At 49.2% G+C, this 20,194-nt stretch overlaps 1 protein-coding gene across 1 annotated transcript in view; it reads left to right on the top strand.

Moving 5' to 3' along the window:
- GGT6 (gamma-glutamyltransferase 6) overlaps positions 1-18,883 on the top strand; it is a 38,831-nt gene extending 19,948 nt beyond the window's left edge. The window contains 3 exon segments of the mRNA XM_068272725.1: positions 13,957-14,070; positions 16,518-17,289; positions 17,291-18,883. Coding sequence (XP_068128826.1) covers positions 13,957-14,070; positions 16,518-17,289; positions 17,291-17,714 — 1,310 coding nt within the window. The 3' untranslated portion in view covers positions 17,715-18,883.
- The last annotated feature ends 1,311 nt before the right edge of the window (positions 18,884-20,194 follow it).

The raw sequence follows: 20,194 nt of genomic DNA, 5'->3' as shown, positions 1-20,194 counted from the left end.
TGGAGAGATAAGCCAGAAGAGAGAGAGAGCTGCAGACATTACAGGAGAGGAGAGAGATCACTCACAGCTACAGGCCAGTAAAGAGCAGCAATACTGGAGAGATAAGCCAGAGGAGAGAGAGAGCTGCAGACATTACAGGAGAGGAGAGAGACCGCTCACAGCTACAGGCCAGTAAAGACCAGCAATACTGGAGAGATAAGCCAGAAGAGAGAGAGAGCTGCAGACATTACAGGAGAGGAGAGAGACCGCTCACAGCTACAGGCCAGTAAAGGGCAGCAATACTGGAGAGATAAGCCAGAAGAGAGAGAGAGCTGCAGACATTACAGGAGAGGAGAGAGACCGCTCACAGCTACAGGCCAGTAAAGAGCAGCGATACTGGAGAGATAAGCCAGAAGAGAGAGAGAGCTGCAGACATTACAGGAGAGGAGAGAGACCACTCACAGCTACAGGCCAATAAAGAGCAGCAATACTGGAGAGATAAGCCAGAAGAGAGAGAGAGCTGCAGACATTACAGGAGAGGAGAGAGATCACTCACAGCTACAGGCCAGTAAAGAGCAGCAATACTGGAGAGATAAGCCAGAAGAGAGAGAGAGCTGCAGACATTACAGGAGAGGAGAGAGATCACTCACAGCTACAGGCCGGTAAAGAGCAGCGATACTGGAGAGATAAGCCAGAAGAGAGAGAGCTGCAGACATTACAGGAGAGGAGAGAGATCACTCACAGCTACAGGCCAGTAAAGAGCAGCGATACTGGAGAGATAAGCCAGAAGAGAGAGAGAGCTGCAGACATTACAGGAGAGGAGAGAGACCACTCACAGCTACAGGCCAATAAAGAGCAGCAGTACTGGAGAGATAAGCCAGAAGAGAGAGAGCTGCAGACATTACAGGAGAGGAGAGAGACCACTCACAGCTACAGGCCAGTAAAGAGCAGCAATACTGGAGAGATAAGCCAGAAGAGAAAAAGAGCTGCAGACATTACAGGAGAGGAGAGAGACCACTCACAGCTACAGGCCAATAAAGAGCAACAATACTGGAGAGATAAGCCAGAAGAGAGAGAGAGCTGCAGACATTACAGGAGAGGAGAGAGACCGCTCACAGCTACAGGCCAGTAAAGGGCAGCAATACTGGAGAGATAAGCCAGAGGAGAGAGAGAGCTGCAGACATTACAGGAGAGGAGAGAGACCACTCACAGCTACAGGCCAGTAAAGGGCAGCAATACTGGAGAGATAAGCCAGAAGAGAGAGAGAGCTGCAGACATTACAGGAGAGGAGAGAGACCGCTCACAGCTACAGGCCAGTAAAGGGCAGCAATACTGGAGAGATAAGCCAGAAGAGAGAGAGAGCTGCAGACATTACAGGAGAGGAGAGAGACCGCTCACAGCTACAGGCCAGTAAAGAGCAGCGATACTGGAGAGATAAGCCAGAAGAGAGAGAGAGCTGCAGACATTACAGGAGAGGAGAGAGACCACTCACAGCTACAGGCCAATAAAGAGCAGCAATACTGGAGAGATAAGCCAGAAGAGAGAGAGAGCTGCAGACATTACAGGAGAGGAGAGAGATCACTCACAGCTACAGGCCAGTAAAGAGCAGCAATACTGGAGAGATAAGCCAGAAGAGAGAGAGAGCTGCAGACATTACAGGAGAGGAGAGAGATCACTCACAGCTACAGGCCGGTAAAGAGCAGCGATACTGGAGAGATAAGCCAGAAGAGAGAGAGCTGCAGACATTACAGGAGAGGAGAGAGATCACTCACAGCTACAGGCCAGTAAAGAGCAGCGATACTGGAGAGATAAGCCAGAAGAGAGAGAGAGCTGCAGACATTACAGGAGAGGAGAGAGATCACTCACAGCTACAGGCCAGTAAAGAGCAGCAATACTGGAGAGATAAGCCAGAAGAGAGAGAGAGCTGCAGACATTACAGGAGAGGAGAGCGACCACTCACAGCTACAGGCCAGTAAAGAGCAGCAATACTGGAGAGATAAGCCAGAAGAGAGAGAGCTGCAGACATTACAGGAGAGGAGAGAGATCACTCACAGCTACAGGCCAATAAAGAGCAGCAATACTGGAGAGATAAGCCAGAAGAGAGAGAGAGCTGCAGACATTACAGGAGAGGAGAGAGGCCACTCACAGCTACAGGCCGGTAAAGAGCAGCAATACTGGAGAGATAAGCCAGAAGAGAGAGAGCTGCAGACATTACAGGAGAGGAGAGAGATCACTCACAGCTACAGGCCAGTAAAGAGCAGCGATACTGGAGAGATAAGCCAGAAGAGAGAGAGAGCTGCAGACATTACAGGAGAGGAGAGAGACCACTCACAGCTACAGGCCGGTAAAGAGCAGCGATACTGGAGAGATAAGCCAGAAGAGAGAGAGCTGCAGACATTACAGGAGAGGAGAGAGATCACTCACAGCTACAGGCCAGTAAAGAGCAGCGATACTGGAGAGATAAGCCAGAAGAGAGAGAGAGCTGCAGACATTACAGGAGAGGAGAGAGATCACTCACAGCTACAGGCCAGTAAAGAGCAGCAATACTGGAGAGATAAGCCAGAAGAGAGAGAGAGCTGCAGACATTACAGGAGAGGAGAGCGACCACTCACAGCTACAGGCCAGTAAAGAGCAGCAATACTGGAGAGATAAGCCAGAAGAGAGAGAGCTGCAGACATTACAGGAGAGGAGAGAGATCACTCACAGCTACAGGCCAGTAAAGAGCAGCGATACTGGAGAGATAAGCCAGAAGAGAGAGAGAGCTGCAGACATTACAGGAGAGGAGAGAGATCACTCACAGCTACAGGCCAATAAAGAGCAGCAATACTGGAGAGATAAGCCAGAAGAGAGAGAGCTGCAGACATTACAGGAGAGGAGAGAGACCACTCACAGCTACAGGCCAATAAAGAGCAGCAATACTGGAGAGATAAGCCAGAAGAGAGAGAGAGCTGCAGACATTACAGGAGAGGAGAGCGACCACTCACAGCTACAGGCCAGTAAAGAGCAGCAATACTGGAGAGATAAGCCAGAAGAGAGAGAGCTGCAGACATTACAGGAGAGGAGAGAGATCACTCACAGCTACAGGCCAGTAAAGAGCAGCGATACTGGAGAGATAAGCCAGAAGAGAGAGAGAGCTGCAGACATTACAGGAGAGGAGAGAGATCACTCACAGCTACAGGCCAGTAAAGAGCAGCAATACTGGAGAGATAAGCCAGAAGAGAGAGAGAGCTGCAGACATTACAGGAGAGGAGAGCGACCACTCACAGCTACAGGCCAGTAAAGAGCAGCAATACTGGAGAGATAAGCCAGAAGAGAGAGAGCTGCAGACATTACAGGAGAGGAGAGAGATCACTCACAGCTACAGGCCAGTAAAGAGCAGCGATACTGGAGAGATAAGCCAGAAGAGAGAGAGAGCTGCAGACATTACAGGAGAGGAGAGAGATCACTCACAGCTACAGGCCAGTAAAGAGCAGCAATACTGGAGAGATAAGCCAGAAGAGAGAGAGAGCTGCAGACATTACAGGAGAGGAGAGAGACCACTCACAGCTACAGGCCAGTAAAGAGCAGCAATACTGGAGAGATAAGCCAGAAGAGAAAAAGAGCTGCAGACATTACAGGAGAGGAGAGAGACCGCTCACAGCTACAGGCCAATACAGAGCAGCAATACTGGAGAGATAAGCCAGAAGAGAGAGAGCTGCAGACATTACATGAGAGGAGAGAGACCACTCACAGCTACAGGCCAGTAACGAGCAGCAGTACTGGAGAGATAAGCCAGAAGAGAGAGAGCTGCAGACATTACAGGAGAGGAGAGAGACCACTCACAGCTACAGGCCAGTAAAGAGCAGCAATGCTGGAGAGATAAGCCAGAAGAGAGAGAGAGCTGCAGACATTACAGGAGAGGAGAGAGACCACTCACAGCTACAGGCCAATAAAGAGCAGCAATACTGGAGAGATAAGCCAGAAGAGAGAGAGCTGCAGACATTACAGGAGAGGAGAGAGACCACTCACAGCTACAGGCCAGTAAAGAGCAGCAATGCTGGAGAGATAAGCCAGAAGAGAAACAGTAAGCAATAAGAAAGAAAGACAAGGATATTAAAATGTACCTATAACAGAAACCAGCAGAGACATTACAGTGACACAGAGACAACAAAAGTCAGGACAGCAATGCATACAAGAGTGAGACAGAGCAACAAGTGACAGGATTACAGAAAAGGAGTGAAGACTGCAGTGCAGTGTCTGAAGAGATTGTGTGACAACAGCTGGCAGACAAAATACAGAGGAGACAGCGGTGCTTCTTATACATTAAGTGATCATTCACAATTATCAATTCAACATATTTGTCTCATCCTGGATGTTGCTAGGTAACCGCCAGACATTTCTCTACTTTCCCTTCTGTCCTATGCAAGAATTCAGATCCACTTTAAAAAGACAGCAGTGAAGAAGTGACAAATAGCAGAGTGCTGTGTATTGAAAATTCTGGCAAGTAAATGCTAATAAACTGAATTACTTATATGGTTCCTGAACTAGCCCTGATCCTAACAGGCTGAAGATAAGAAGTTTATGAATGTTTTGTCACTAAACTATTTTTTTATCCATATCATTTAATACAAATATTTCTTAAAAAGAACTTGATTGGTGTCTGGAGGATTTCTTTACAGTTAAAGCATTATAGAGGTGTTACATACAGTGTGTGTACAGTGTGTGTACAGTGTGTGTGTGTGTACAGTGTGTGTACAGTGTGTGTGTGTGTACAGTGTGTGTGTGTACAGTGTGTGTACAGTGTGTGTACAGTGTGTGTACAGTGTGTGTACAGTGTGTGTACAGTGTGTGTACAGTGTGTGTGTGTGTGTACAGTGTGTACTGTGTGTGTGTGTGTGTGTGTGTGTACAGTGTGTGTGTGTGTGTGTGTGTGTGTACTGTGTGTACTGTGTGTGTGTACAGTGTGTGTGTGTGTGTGTACAGTGTGTGTGTGTGTGTGTGTGTACAGTGTGTGTACAGTGTGTGTACAGTGTGTGTACAGTGTGTGTGTGTGTGTGTGTGTACAGTGTGTACAGTGTGTGTGTGTGTGTGTGTACAGTGTGTGTGTGTGTGTGTGTGTCCTTCCGTGTGTGTGTGTGTGTGTGTCCTTCCGTGTGTGTGTGTGTGTGTGTGTCCTTCCATGGGGGGTGCAGAGGGGGCGTTCCAGATATGAGTGAAGAAGGGAATTGCATAATGTCTCCTTTCTGGGCAATAATAATTAGAAACCAAAATGTTCCACTATTCAAGTTACTTTTGAAACGCTGTAATTCATCTGCCAGCAATCGCTAGAAGCTGAATTACGTAATTCCCCACCATCCACGTGGACCTGGAGGAGGAATAGTAATTACCACGGCCAGAACTTGTGCAGCAGCAGCATCAGCCATATACCGGCTGTACCCTGCGCCCAAGTCTCCCAGCACTGATCTCCCATATATGCCTCTGGGACTTGTGCAGCAGCAGGATCAGCCATATACCGGCTGTATCCCGAGCCCAAGTCTCCCGGCACTGATCTCCCATATATGCCTCTGGGACTTGTGCAGCAGCAGGATCAGCCATATACCGGCTGTATCCTGCACCCAAGTCTCCCGGCACTGATCTCCCATATATGCCTCTGGGACTTGTGCAGCAGCAGGATCAGCCATATACCGGCTGTACCCTGCGCCCAAGTCTCCCAGCACTGATCTCCCATATATGCCTCTGGGACTTGTGCAGCAGCAGGATCAGCCATATACCGGCTGTATCCTGTGCCCAAGTCTCCCGGCACTGATCTCCCATATATGCCTCTGTGACTTGTGCAGCAGCAGGATCAGCCATATACCGGCTGTATCCTGCGCCCAAGTCTCCCAGCACTGATCTCCCATATATGCCTCTGGGACTTGTGCAGCAGCAGGATCAGCCATATACCGGCTGTATCCCGAGCCCAAGTCTCCCGGCACCGATCTCCCATATATGCCTCTGAGACTTGTGCAGCAGCAGGATCAGCCATATACCGGCTGTATCCTGCACCCAAGTCTCCTGCACTGATCTCCCATATATGCCTCTGTGACTTGTGCAGTTGCAGGATCACACATATACCGGCTGTATCCTGCGCCCAAGTCTCCCAGCACTGATCTGCCATATATGCCTCTGGGACTTGTGCAGCAGCAGGATCAGCCATATACCGGCTGTATCCTGCGCCCAAGTCTCCCAGCACTGATCTCCCATATATGCCTCTGTGACTTGTGCAGCAGCAGGATCAGCCATATACCGGCTGTATCCTGCGCCCAACTCTCCCGGCACCGATCTCCCATATATGCCTCTGTGACTTGTGCAGCAGCAGGATCACACATATACCGGCTGTATCCTGCGCCCAAGTCTCCCAGCACTGATCTGCCATATATGCCTCTGGGACTTGTGCAGCAGCCGGATCAGCCATATACCGGCTGTATCCTGCGCCCAAGTCTCCCAGCACTGATCTCCCATATATGCCTCTGTGACTTGTGCAGCAGCAGGATCAGCCATATACCGGCTGTATCCTGCGCCCAAGTCTCCCGGCACCGATCTCCCATATATGCCTCTGTGACTTGTGCAGCAGCAGGATCACACATATACCGGCTGTGTCCTGCACCCAAGTCTCCCGGCACTGATCTCCCATATATGCCTCTGGGACTTGTGCAGCAGCAGGATCAGCCATATACCGGCTGTATCCTGCGCCCAAGTCTCCCGGCGCTGATCTCCCATATATGCCTCTGGGACTTGTGCAGCAGCAGGATCAGCCATATACCGGCTGTATCCTGCGCCCAAGTTTCCCGGAGCTGATCTCCCATATATGCCTCTGGGACTTGTGCAGCAGCAGGATCAGCCATATACCGGCTGTATCCTGCGCCCAAGTCTCCCAGCACTGATCTCCCATATATGCCTCTGGGACTTGTGCAGCAGCAGGATCAGCCATATACCGGCTGTATCCTGCGCCCAAGTCTCCCAGCACCGATCTCCCATATATGCCTCTGGGACTTGTGAAGCAGCAGGATCAGTCATATACCGGCTGTATTCTGCCCCCAAGTCTCCCGGCACCGATTTCCCATATATGCCTCTGTGACTTGTGCAGCAGCAGGATCACACATATACCGGCTGTATCCTGCACCCAAGTCTCCCAGCACTGATCTGCCATATATGCCTCTGGGACTTGTGCAGCAGCCGGATCAGCCATATACCGGCTGTATCCTGCGCCCAAGTCTCCCAGCACTGATCTCCCATATATGCCTCTGGGACTTGTGCAGCAGCAGGATCAGTCATATACCGGGTGTATTCTGCACCCAAGTCTCCCAGCACTGATCTCCCATATATGCCTCTGGGACTTGTGCAGAAGCAGGATCAGTCATATACCGGCTGTATTCTGCACCCAAGTCTCCCAGCACTGATCTCCCATATATGCCTCTGTGACTTGTGCAGCAGCAGGATCAGCCATATACCGGCTGTATCCTGCGCCCAAGTCTCCCAGCACTGATCTCCCATATATGCCTCTGGGACTTGTGCAGCAGCAGGATCAGCCATATACCGGCTGTATCCTGCGCCCAAGTCTCCCAGCACTGATCTCCCATATATGTCTCTGGAACTTGTGCAGCAGCAGGATCAGCCATATACCGGCTGTATCCCGAGCCCAAGTCTCCCGGCACCGATCTCCCATATATGCCTCTGTGACTTGTGCAGCAGCAGGATCACACATATACCGGCTGTATCCTGCACCCAAGTCTCCCGGCACCGATCTCCCATATATGCCTCTGGGACTTGTGCAGCAGCAGGATCAGCCATATACCGGCTGTATCCTGTGCCCAAGTCTCCCGGCACCGATCTCCCATATATGCCTCTGGGACTTGTGCAGCAGCAGGATCAGCCATATACCGGCTGTATCCCGAGCCCAAGTCTCCCGGCACCGATCTCCCATATATGCCTCTGTGACTTGTGCAGCAGCAGGATCACACATATACCGGCTGTATCCTGCACCCAAGTCTCCCGGCACCGATCTCCCATATATGCCTCTGGGACTTGTGCAGCAGCAGGATCAGCCATATACCGGCTGTATCCTGCGCCCAAGTCTCCCAGCACTGATCTGCCATATATGCCTCTGGGACTTGTGCAGCAGCAGGATCAGCCATATACCGGCTGTATCCTGCGCCCAAGTCTCCCAGCACTGATCTCCCATATATGCCTCTGTGACTTGTGCAGCAGCAGGATCAGCCATATACCGGCTGTATCCTGCGCCCAAGTCTCCCGGCACCGATCTCCCATATATGCCTCTGTGACTTGTGCAGCAGCAGGATCACACATATACCGGCTGTATCCTGCGCCCAAGTCTCCCAGCACTGATCTGCCATATATGCCTCTGGGACTTGTGCAGCAGCCGGATCAGCCATATACCGGCTGTATCCTGCGCCCAAGTCTCCCAGCACTGATCTCCCATATATGCCTCTGTGACTTGTGCAGCAGCAGGATCAGCCATATACCGGCTGTATCCTGCGCCCAAGTCTCCCGGCACCGATCTCCCATATATGCCTCTGTGACTTGTGCAGCAGCAGGATCACACATATACCGGCTGTGTCCTGCACCCAAGTCTCCCGGCACTGATCTCCCATATATGCCTCTGGGACTTGTGCAGCAGCAGGATCAGCCATATACCGGCTGTATCCTGCGCCCAAGTCTCCCGGCGCTGATCTCCCATATATGCCTCTGGGACTTGTGCAGCAGCAGGATCAGCCATATACCGGCTGTATCCTGCGCCCAAGTCTCCCAGCACTGATCTCCCATATATGCCTCTGGGACTTGTGCAGCAGCAGGATCAGCCATATACCGGCTGTATCCTGCGCCCAAGTCTCCCAGCACCGATCTCCCATATATGCCTCTGGGACTTGTGAAGCAGCAGGATCAGTCATATACCGGCTGTATTCTGCCCCCAAGTCTCCCGGCACCGATTTCCCATATATGCCTCTGTGACTTGTGCAGCAGCAGGATCACACATATACCGGCTGTATCCTGCACCCAAGTCTCCCAGCACTGATCTGCCATATATGCCTCTGGGACTTGTGCAGCAGCCGGATCAGCCATATACCGGGTGTATTCTGCACCCAAGTCTCCCAGCACTGATCTCCCATATATGCCTCTGGGACTTGTGCAGAAGCAGGATCAGTCATATACCGGCTGTATTCTGCACCCAAGTCTCCCAGCACTGATCTCCCATATATGCCTCTGTGACTTGTGCAGCAGCAGGATCAGCCATATACCGGCTGTATCCTGCGCCCAAGTCTCCCAGCACTGATCTCCCATATATGCCTCTGGGACTTGTGCAGCAGCAGGATCAGCCATATACCGGCTGTATCCTGCGCCCAAGTCTCCCAGCACTGATCTCCCATATATGTCTCTGGAACTTGTGCAGCAGCAGGATCAGCCATATACCGGCTGTATCCCGAGCCCAAGTCTCCCGGCACCGATCTCCCATATATGCCTCTGGGACTTGTGCAGCAGCAGGATCACACATATACCGGCTGTGTCCTGCACCCAAGTCTCCCGGCACTGATCTCCCATATATGCCTCTGGGACTTGTGCAGCAGCAGGATCAGCCATATACCGGCTGTATCCTGCGCCCAAGTCTCCCAGCACCGATCTCCCATATATGCCTCTGGGACTTGTGCAGCAGCAGGATCAGCCATATACCGGCTGTGTCCTGCACCCAAGTCTCCCGGCACTGATCTCCCATATATGCCTCTGGGACTTGTGCAGAAGCAGGATCAGCCATATACCGGCTGTATCCTGCGCCCAAGTCTCCCGGCACTGATCTCCCATATATGCCTCTGGGACTTGTGCAGCAGCAGGATCAGCCATATACCGGCTGTATCCCGAGCCCAAGTCTCCCGGCACCGATCTCCCATATATGCCTCTGGGACTTGTGCAGCAGCAGGATCAGCCATATACCGGCTGTATCCTGCACCCAAGTCTCCCGGCACCGATCTCCCATATATGCCTCTGGGACTTGTGCAGCAGCAGGATCAGCCATATACCGGCTGTATCCCGAGCCCAAGTCTCCCGGCACCGATCTCCCATATATGCCTCTGTGACTTGTGCAGCAGCAGGATCACACATATACCGGCTGTGTCCTGCACCCAAGTCTCCCGGCACTGATCTCCCATATATGCCTCTGGGACTTGTGCAGCAGCAGGATCAGCCATATACCGGCTGTATCCTGCGCCCAAGTCTCCCAGCTGCGATTTCTTACGTATGCAATACCATGGCCATATACCTTTATTTGGTAATATGTCACAGTTAAAGAGGCCCTGTAGTGGCATATAGAAGTATGCAGTACATTTTTCAGGATGCATAGAAAAGATTAACGCCCGTTTCACACTGGCGCGTTGCGTTGACCAATTTGGCGGAAGGCCAACGCTACGACAATGTAAGTCTATGGGGCATTTCATACCTTGTGCGGTGCGATGCGTTCTGCCGCATAAACGCGAGAGCAGCAGCCCACTGTCGGGCAACATGTGCGGCGAATCGGAAGCCTTCAAGTCTAAGGCCACGCAGGGATTTTTATTTTATTATTATTTTTTTGCGGTGCTTATTCGTGGACGCATATTTTTTCATTACACTTTCACTCAATTCTTATTTGGGCCACAGGAAGGGGGCACTAGAGAGCTGGACTTCCTGCTTGGCCTGCAGCCAGAATTTTTATTTATTTTAGTAATTCATATAGCGCTGGCATTCCGCAGCGCTGTACAGAGTATATTGTCTGGTCATTAACTGTCCCTCAGAGGAGCTCACAATCTAATCCTTACCATAGTCATATGTCTATGTATGTATCGTGTAGTGTATGTATCAGAGGAGCTCACAATCTAATCCTTACCATAGTTATATGTCTATGTATGTATCGTGTAGTGTATGTATCAGAGGAGCTCACACTCTAATCCTTACCATAGTCATATGTCTATGTATGTATCGTGTAGTGCATGTATCGCAGTGTAGGGGGCAATTTAGAGGGAAGCCAATTAACTTATCTGCATGTTTTTGGGATGTGGGAAGAAACCGGGGTGCCCGGAGGAAACACACACAGACACAGGGAGAACATACAAACTCCTTGCAGAAGTTGACCCGGCTGGGATTCGAACCGGGGACCTATCGCTGCAAGGCGAGATCGCTAATCACTACGCCACCATGCTGCCCCTGCAGAGTGGAGATTACCGTACACTGCCGCAGTAATCTAGTAAATTTAGCAGAGTGAAGCCAGCCTCAGGGAGCACAGAAGCTACATGACATACTTCATGCATCTCACATAGGAACCCTCCTTCCCAGAATAACACATCCTTACTGACAACCCTGTCAGGAACCGGCCGCGCGGCACGCCTACGTATACAGTTCCCGACTGCGGGTTTGACCAGATCAAGCGGGGAGCAGCCTTAGTCGAGCTAAAACAAGGCTGTGACCCCTCAAACACTTCTCACTGCCACCACTAGCTATTGCTAGACCCAATCCTCGCTCGGATGTCGAGCTACTCGCACTGGCGTTTTCGTACATTGGGTCAGCTGCGCGCTTTAGGCCAACGTATGGCAAACACCACACACACCCGCACAATTGCAATCTTAAACTGTAGTGAAGCAAAACCACTAACAGTCGTTCAGAACGATACTGTTAGCCACTCTGAGACTTCCCACTCTGCTGTCGAGCGCAGAAGTGCCCCATACACACAATACAAACACAATCTTATACGGTAGTGTTGCTCAATCATACAATCAGGCATGGACTTATACACCGTTACACTTCAGTCTCTTCTAGGCTATGAGTGTTAGCTTAGTACAGCAGAAGTCAAACTTATTAAATAATGATTTAATATTCCAGGAAAAAAGTGGAACGATGCAGAAAATAATATATACAAAAGATTTACAAAAACAGTAAAAAGTTACAAAATAAAAGTTACAAGGATACACAACGAGACAAGTTTGCAAAAATAAAAGGGAAATAAAAAAAAGTTACCAGCGTATAGATCTGGGCGTTAGTTGGCGGGAGAACGCCGTTTCCGATTCACTCGGGATCAACCCTAGCTATGCGCTACCTAAGCTTAGCTAAGCTAAGTGAAGATGATCTGTGACTGTCCCAGGCTGAGTTATATAGTCCGCTGGTTGGCCTGGGGCATGTAATGTTCCGTCCCTAAAACTAACGCAATTTCCCAGATTGTGACATCACGGTCTGCAGAGCCCCTTGTCACATCTGGGCTAGCTGTGACATGCGAATTTTAAGGCTTTTCCTGTCCTACCTTAACTTTGCAGACTTCAGAGCAATTCAAACACTTCATCTTTCCAGACTGAGTCTGATTGTAGATTTGGTCATATCCTTTCTGTGATGTGCAGCTTCAAAGGTTTTTCCTGTCCCAATATTCAGATCCTCAAAAAGGACTTCCCTACTCCAGGTGACAATTGATTAAGGCTTCCTCCACATTCCAGCAGGCTGTCATATGTAAATTCCAGAGTTTTTTGTTAGCCTTTGAAGTTCCCTGACTCTGGCCTGATTTGTATATTGGGACAATGGGGCTTCTAATTAGCTCCCTGCTCCCAGAGGAACTGAGGGTAATTGTATTCCACACTGTCATACAGACAAGTACAGCTTCCCCCAAAGCCAGATGACCACACATACATACACAGCAGACAGGAAAATGAAAATATACTACTGTATTATCCCAACATCATAACTAGCTGCGATATCATGACAAACCCAGACAACAAAGCGGTGTCTGTGTTGTAGCTCTGAGCTCTTTCCTATAGGCCAGTCATTGGAAAGGTGAGGGAGAGCCGGGGGAACAGTGAATGGAGAGAGGACGGGGCCGCACGCGGGGACGTTACATCGCCATGGAAAAGGTGAGATGTCCCTGATGTGGCTGCCGCTGTGCCTACTCTGCTTAAGGAATGGGCAGTAGAAGAGTTAGTCCCCGGCTGCGTGACGTCATCGTGGCGGGTCAGTCGTAAGTCGGGGACTACCTGTATACAAAAAATGTGTACAAAAACAAAAGTAAAAATGACAGACACACACACACCCAAGACATTTCCTTATAAAATAAAACATAACTAAACATTGCCCTGCGTAATATCTACTGCTGTCTGTGGAAGGACACTGGCTGATCAGATCAGGGTCTTTCCTGGCTCAGAAGCCCCCTTCAGGGGAAGACCCTTACTGGCTCTAAGAGCTGGAATTTCTAGGAGGAAATGTAATCTGGGGACACGGTCACGTATGATGCTCTCTCTCTCTGGGGACACGGTCACGTATGACGCTCTCTGGGGACACAGCCACATAATGCTGTCTCTCTGGGGACATGGTCACGTATCACGCTGTCTCTCTGGGGACACTGTCACGTGTCACGCTCCTCTCTGGGGACACGGTCACATATGACGCTGTCTTTCTGGGGACACGATCACGTATGACGCTGTCTCTCTGGGGACATGGTCACGTATCACGCTGTCTCTCTGGGGACACTGTCACGTGTCACGCTCCTCTCTGGGGACACGGTCACAAATGACGCTGTCTCTCTGGGGACACGGTCACGTATGACGCTGTCTCTCTGGGGACACGGTCACGTATCACGCTGTCTCTCTGGGGACACTGTCACGTGTCACGCTCCTCTCTGGGGACACGGTCACAAATGACGCTGTCTCTCTGGGGACACGGTCACGTATGACGCTGTCTCTCTGGGGACACGGTCACGTATGACGCTGTCTCTCTGGGGACATGGTCATGTATGACGCTGTCTCTCTGGGGACACGGTCGCGTATGATGCCGTCTCTCTGGGGACACGGTCACGTATGGCGCTGTCTCTCTGGGGACATGGTCACGTATGATGCTCTCTCTGGCGACATGGTCACGCATGACGCTGTCTCTCTGGGGACACACTGTGATGTTATCCTTTCTATAGACACGGTCATGTATGATGCTGTCTTCTCTTCCTGACAGAGACTTGCTCCATGCTGGCCCGGGACATCATCCAGGCGAAGGGATCAGTGGTGGATGCAGGAATCGTGGCTGTGCTGTGTTTGGCCGTCGTACACCCGCACACCGCCAGCTTGGGTAAGTGGCCACCATCTGATGGATGAGCATGACACGGTATAATGATTCCTGCAAAGAGGGGGAGTGAGGGTATCATGGGATGGGTTGGGGGGTAATTGTGGGGTGTAATGGGGCAAGAGCTGAGTGGAGAAATCTGCCCATAACTGGAAACCCAAAAAGGACGCCAGATAGTTGAGGGGGTGTCACAGGAGCCCTAGTGGTCGGAACGTGAAATGCCTTCCAAACGGTGCCAGCGCACGGATCGTGCGAACTCTGGTCGCAGTCAATGCGTAGGAACCGTTGGGAATTGGCCGCAGACAAACCAGAAGGGAGCCTGTGAGGTACGGTAATTACAGCTTACACACGATTTCAGGGTATAACTGCTACCACCACTGGTATGGGCCAGTGGACCCGACTGACTGACTAGTCCTGCGAATAAAAAACGGCTAAACACACTCTATTCTGTCTAGATATCAACAATAGTAGTAGTGTCTCTCCAGAGACCCGGGATCAGTTTCTGTGTATGGCTGAAAAGCAGGGTAGCGGACAGTGAATGACTTTGATAAAGTCTTTTATTCATGGCAATATAAATAATTAATATATACAGACAATTATTAAAATCAACAATTATTAAAACAGTAATAGCCAGTATGAAATAAAAAAAAAGGAGAAAATACTTAGGGTTTGTGGAAATATGTCCGTTCTGGGAAAACTTGTAGAGTTCCTTTTGTTCAGTTTCAGCAAAGTTTAAAATCCAAGCAAAATGGAAAATGTCCTTTGTTTCAGTTCAGACAAGATGGCCGATCAAGATGGCTGCTAGCCATGTGTCCTTTGTTTCAGTTCAGACAAGATGGCCGATCAAGGTGGCCGCTAGCCATGTGTCCTCTGGCTAGCACCAGACAGCTCTCATATAGATGGAATGTGGAGGAGTCCCTTGCAAACACTTTTGAACAATGCCCACCTTTGGGTGGAGCCTCAAGTACAGCCCAGGGGTTGGACAGGGGCGGTGAGCTCCCTGGAGGGGTGCTCTATGCCCACCAAATATGACATTTGCCATATCTCGGCTTACGCTTTCCTCACACACATGACCATCACATATTCATATTTCTCAGACTAGGCCAGTTCATATGATACCAAACTTGGGCATGTTTGCATGTCCGGTTAAAAAACGGTGGAATCCCCTGAGTTCTGGTTATGCCAGTGGCCCCAATTTAATATCAAAATACTCACAAGATCCGGACCAGCAGAATAATATAACTTTCACATTTCTCACCTGAACGGTATTGCTTAAACATGCTCAAAATCCTAAACTCCATGCTTTCTTATTCTGCCTATATGGCTCCGGCCAGTCTGGGGGGAAAGCAGGTTTTGAATAGCCCCCTGCTGGGATTAGCTTCCTGAAGGCAAGGGTTTGTTCCTGCTCATTAGCATATCAAAAGAGCCATCTTGCAGTTAAGCTGATGCTATCTCTCTGCTGAGAAAAGACCGTAAATGCTCCTACACAATCAATCCAGATTCTATTGATCTGAAGCGCAATCGATGCAGAGAATCGAGTGCGATTGCTTTTTCTTCACGGGCGGTTCCAGGACGCTTCTGTGGCCCCGCAACCGTCCGTGACAGGGGGTATTTGGTAGATCTGGTACTACTTTTGTGGCAGCACAAAGACTACCTTTAAAGCAATTCTGAAGCCTGTATAATATAAAAAGTTGGATACTTACCTCAGCAGTGGCTTCCTGAATCTTCTTCCACCCCACCGTTCCAATGCTGGGTCCCTCTGTGTCTTCATTATGTAGGCGTGGCAACGGACAGGCGTGGCCATAGTGCGCGGGTGCGGTCCACACAGGCTCAGCAGAATGAAGGCTGCCCTGCATGGAGGAAGAAAGCTGCACACTGTACTCGCTCATGCACAGTGCGGACATGCTCCTCCACCGCTGTACTGACACTAAAGAGACATTTCACTCGCTGGGTTATCTTTAGCGGTTACATTTTTGCCCTTGATGGCATTCACTTGACACCCCCCCCCCCCCCCCCCCCCCAGTATGGATACCTAATGGCTCCAGCACCAAACCGCCTGGATTCATACATTGAGGGCCCCCCAGGCCTAATGATGCCGTCCGTTTGGCTGCTTTTCTGCTCCAGCGTCAAAAAAATAATCTGGGTATCGCTTACTATTTGCCCGTTACCCTCCCCCTCCCCTTTCCCTCTACAGTTCTCCAATGACTTTTTAAGTGGCATAGTCCGTGATCATTATACTATTATATATCCTAAACAATAAATGGTATATTATGTATCATTCATTGTTTAGGATTGAGCAACCTTTTCCCTAAATTCCTAATTTTATATCTATCTATCTATATATATATATATATATATATATATATATATATATATAATATAATGATTGCTTTAAATATTTAAAACCATAATATATACTGTTGTTTGATAATCGTGACCATCTGTCGTTTCAGGTGGAGTCTTCTCCTCGATCTACTTTGATGGAAAATCTCGGGAATCCTTGGCATTAAATGCTATTCCCAGAGAGGCCTCTCCAGTCCTGTATGGAGTTCCGGAAGTTCTGCAGGGGTTATGGTTGCTCCATCAGAAGTTGGGGAGGAAGCCGTGGTCAGAGCTGCTCAGCTCTGCTGCAATCCTGGCTAATGAGGGTTTTCTGGTGGATAACAGCCTCCATGCAGCGCTAGAAGTAAACCGGGATAAGGTTTTGGCCTCCACAGGTCTGTGCCGTCTCTTCTGTGGCCCAAATCAAAGTCTTAAAGAAGTTGAAGATAGAGTTAGAAATCCTGAGCTGGGTAAACTCTTGGAGCAAGTCACAAATTCCATGAAAGATTCTGTACTTCCAGATGACATCATACACAGTTTGATAAGTGAATGTGAAGTCTCGGAGAGAGAGAAATTAGCAGAGGCTCTTTCTAGAAAAGATATCATGATTGAAGATCCTGAAACACTTCGGTTGGATGAATTCAGTGTCTTCACCAGCACTGGTCCCACCACTGGCAACATTCTGTCTGGCCTAATTCGAGAGATTTACAATGAATCACAGAAGCAAGGTTCATGGTCTGATTCCGAGATACTCCTGAATTCCACAAAGGCGATTTATGCATTGAGTGGAGCTTGGCCTGGAGAATTGTCTTCTGAATTTTCCTCTCAACCATTGCCACCATGGTCCCCGGCTCCAGTTTTAAGCAATGTGATTATAGCTAATTCAAATGGTGACCTGTTTGTATTCTCTCACAATCAACAGCACCTTTGGATCTGGGGTCGTTTCTCCTTCCACAGGTGTTCTTCTGAGTGACTTTATACAGGGTCAGAGTTCCTCACAGAGCTTTGATGCTCTTTACTGGGCTTGTCCAACAGTGCTATTGTACGGAACTGACAATGACGTCTTGGGGCTGTCCGCCTCTGGAGGAAACTCAATACCATTTTCTCTGGCTCAGGTCATTTTTAATCATCTTCTTCTGGACAAAGATCTCACAGAATCAGTGAGTGAATCCCTGGTGAAGGTTCCTCCTCAGAGTTCTGACCCTTGGCTGCGGTATTTGGGTCTTCAGGGTAAAGGCACAGAAGGTTTGTTAGCAGTTGAAGTGCAGGCAGAACATGTTCATGTTGTGAGGTCCCATGGACCTTGCTGTTATCCTGCAGGATTTTAGATGCTCAGATGTTAGTACAGAGGATAACCTACACCAGCATGTTCCAGAAAGTGGAACTTACATTCGGAAGTTCCAAGCAAGTTATTTCTTATTTGTGTCAATTGCAGAGCTCCATTTTGTGAACGTATTAATGCCTGCATGGGCCACGACTATGTACTCAGATTGAGATAGCTGGGATTCACCCTGATTGATCTGTCAGTGCAGGTACTGAGGTGGAGACCAGTGTGGGAGGGTATTTAAAGTAATCTATGCTACTCAGTAGATTTAAGCATTGCTCAATGTTTGTATTCAGCTAGCGATTGTACAGAATGTCTGCAACGAGCTATCCACATACAGAGGACAATCCGTCCTATTCTGGCCCCGGAGTATGATCGGCTCTGTGGTTCTTGGTGACCCCACAAAGCTTTTTATACAATGACAGTATGTGCCATGTGGTCATCTCAGAGGACAATCCTTCCTATACTGGCACCTGAGTACGATCGGCTCTGTGGTTCTAGGTGACCCCACAAGGCTCTTTATGCAATGACGGTATGTGCCGTACGGTCATCTCATGAGATCTGTTGTGTGATAACTTGTAGTACCGTACACGTGGAATATAGTGTGAGCTAGATGTGACTCTTAAGGCCATGTGACCGGTACGTGTTTAGAAGAGGGGCCCAGGTTCTGCCCAGAGAGGAGCTGCAGGAAGTCTTGTTCTGTCCATCCAGAACCCACAAGAGAAGATGCACCAAGTGAGATGCATCAGGCAGGTTTGTGCCAGAATTAGGTGATGATCTATTATAAGTCAATGTTTCGCCATCCATTAATGTATGTATCTCTGTGTTCTGCAGGTGTGGAGCACTTACTCCTAAAGCAGAGAGATGTGCTTTGCAGGGGTGGGGCACTTACTCCTAAAGCAGAGAGATGTGGGAGGAGATTATTTCACCATCCATTAATGTATGTATCTCTGTGCTCTGCAGGGGTGGGGCACTTACTCCTAAAGCAGAGAGATGTGGGAGGGGATTATTTCACCATCCATTAATGTATGTACAGTATCTCTGTGCTCCGCAGGGGTGGGGCCCTTACTCCTAAAGCAGAGAGAAGTGGGAGGAGATTATTTCACCATCCATTAATGCATGTATCTCTGTGCTCTGCAGGGGTGGGTCACTTACTCCTAAAGCAGAAAGATGTGGGAGATTATTTCACCATACATTAATGTATGTATGTATCTCTGTGCTCTGCAGGGGTGGGGCACTTACTCCTAAAGCAGAGAGATGTAGGAGGAGATTATTTCACCATCCATGAATGTATGTATCTCTGTGCTCTGCAGGGGTGGGGCACTTACTCCTAAAGCAGAGAGATGTGGGAGGGGATTATTTCACCATCCATTAATGTATGTACAGTATCTCTGCTCCGCAGGGGTGGGGCACTTACTCCTAAAGCAGAGAGAAGTGGGAGGAGATTATTTCACCATCCATTAATGTATATATCTCTGTGCTCCTAAAGCAGAGAGAAGTGGGAGGAGATTATTTCACCATCCATTAATGCATGTATCTCTGTACTCTGCAGGGGTGGGGCACTTACTCCTGAAGCAGAGAGATGTGGGAGGGGATTATTTCACTATCCATTAATGTATGTACAGTATCTCTGTGCTCTGCAGGGGTGGGGCACTTACTCCTAAAGCAGAGAGATGTGGGAGGAGATTATTTCACCATACATTAATGTATCTCTGTGCTCTGCAGGGGTGGGGCACTTACTCCTAAAGCAGAGAGATGTGGGAGGAGATTATTTCACCATCCATTAATGCATGTATCTCTGTGCTCTGCAGGGGTGGGGCACTTACTCCTAAAGCAGAGAGATGTGGGAAGGGATTATTTCACCATCCATGAATGTATGTACAGTATCTCTGCTCCGCAGGGGTGGGGCACTTACTCCTAAAGCAGAGAGATTTGGGAGGAGAGATCTATGAATCTTGCTGCTCTGCTCTACTGCTCTGTCTTACACAGCCTTGCACAGTGTGTCCATGGTGCGAAAAGGGTTAAAGAAAAATTATCTAAGTGTAGATATTTAAGTCAACACTTCTTTATTTCCATAAAATACCTTCAAGTCCACTAACCAAGAACACACTGCCACAGAATTCAGGTAAACAAGACTTGCATCCAGGGCCCGAGACTTACAACCAGCCTGGTAAATACGGACAGCGTCTGTGGCGCCTGCTCCTCACTCAACAACGCTGTCTGTATTTACCACGCTGGTCAATACTGGCAGTGTGTTACTATGTTATAACTGGCAGTGTGTTATGTCATAACGCTGGCAGCATGTTATTATGTCATAACGCTGGCAGTGTGTTATTATGTCATAACGCTGGCAGTGTGTTATTATGTCATAACGCTGGCAGTGTGTTATTATGTCATAATGCTGGCAGTGTGTTATTATGTCATAACGCTGGCAGTGTGTTATGTCATAATGCTGGCAGTGTGTTGTTATGTCATAACGCTGGC

Source organism: Hyperolius riggenbachi, chromosome 1 (assembly GCF_040937935.1).
Source record: "Hyperolius riggenbachi isolate aHypRig1 chromosome 1, aHypRig1.pri, whole genome shotgun sequence".
NCBI lineage: Eukaryota > Metazoa > Chordata > Amphibia > Anura > Hyperoliidae > Hyperolius > Hyperolius riggenbachi.
The sequence above is the reverse complement of the archived record's forward strand: the minus strand, read 5'-3'. Positions and strand labels throughout refer to the sequence as shown.